The sequence below is a fragment of the Rhagoletis zephyria genome, unplaced genomic scaffold (genome assembly GCF_001687245.7).
Source record: "Rhagoletis zephyria isolate East Lansing unplaced genomic scaffold, Rhagoletis_zephyria_1.1 Rzeph_scaffold_08302, whole genome shotgun sequence".
Taxonomy (NCBI): domain Eukaryota; kingdom Metazoa; phylum Arthropoda; class Insecta; order Diptera; family Tephritidae; genus Rhagoletis; species Rhagoletis zephyria.
The window spans coordinates 14,919-15,959 of NW_016165382.1; the positions used below are offsets into that span (position 1 = coordinate 14,919).

The following is a 1,041-nucleotide window of genomic DNA, read 5'->3' on the forward strand; positions in this document are numbered from 1 at the left end:
GTAAAAGGTTGTTAAACGTAAATAGTAATGGCAATCAAGCAGAGGCCAGCAAAACTATGTTGGCAACAGCAATACCAACACTAATAAAAGCCCCAAAGATCCACAATACATCAAGCAGTTCGCAAGCATTAGAGACAGTAGCTGGCACAACAGGAACAACAACGCTGCTGCCATCAACAAGAGTCCTTGATATGCCTGATATTTAGAACAGCTTGTTGTTGGACAGCAACGGAGGCAACTTTAACGACGTCTAAAGCGTTGACTATTACGAAAACGAGTATGACGACAGCAATAAGTATGGCAAAAACAATAACAACACTACCACCATCGCTGCCAACGCCACCACCGACAACAACCGCACGGCCAACAACCGTAACACAACGAATGACAACGTCAACTATCGTCATAACTTCAACGGTAACTACATACAGTTCAACAAGCACAAACGTCAACGGCACAGCAAAATCAACTGCGACTTCAACAAATGGAAATGGCAATCATAAAATCAACAACTATGAAATTCATCAGCAGCAAACTGTCAGGAAGCGGCGACAGAAACCGTACACGGCCAGTACCACAGTTGGCCACCTCGGCTGTTTTGTGTGGGAAAGCACAAATCAAGCTGCAACAACAACAACACTAACAGCACAACGCCAACAGCAATAGCAATAGCAACAAACGCATTGCGCTTCTTGTCAACATCATCATCACAAGCATTAGTGGCGGGCAAGAGCAACTAGTCCATCAAGAGGCGGCTCTAACTCCAACTCCAACTCCAACTCCAACTCCACCAGCAAACACCTACAGCAGCGAAGCGCTGTGCATGAACAGTCATAGCCGCAGATATGTGTACCAACAACACCATCACCACTACTACCAACACTAGCAGCTTCAGCGCCACCACTTTGGTGGCCAGCAGCATCACAAATTCTAGTCCTACAGCTGCAGTCTTTATGGGCCATACTGTTCCTCTTGTTGAGGAGCCATCTACTGCGACCTGCACTGCTGCTGCTCATCCTGTCGGTGAGCTGTTGTAAGTGA

At 46.6% G+C, this 1,041-nt stretch overlaps 1 protein-coding gene across 1 annotated transcript; it reads left to right on the top strand.

Moving 5' to 3' along the window:
* Positions 1 to 297: 297 nt before the first annotated feature.
* Positions 298 to 666, top strand: LOC108374951 (salivary glue protein Sgs-3-like). The gene has a single exon (XM_017631012.1). It carries the CDS (start codon positions 298 to 300, stop codon positions 664 to 666), a length of 369 nt encoding a protein of 122 aa, XP_017486501.1.
* Positions 667 to 1,041: the final 375 nt, after the last annotated feature.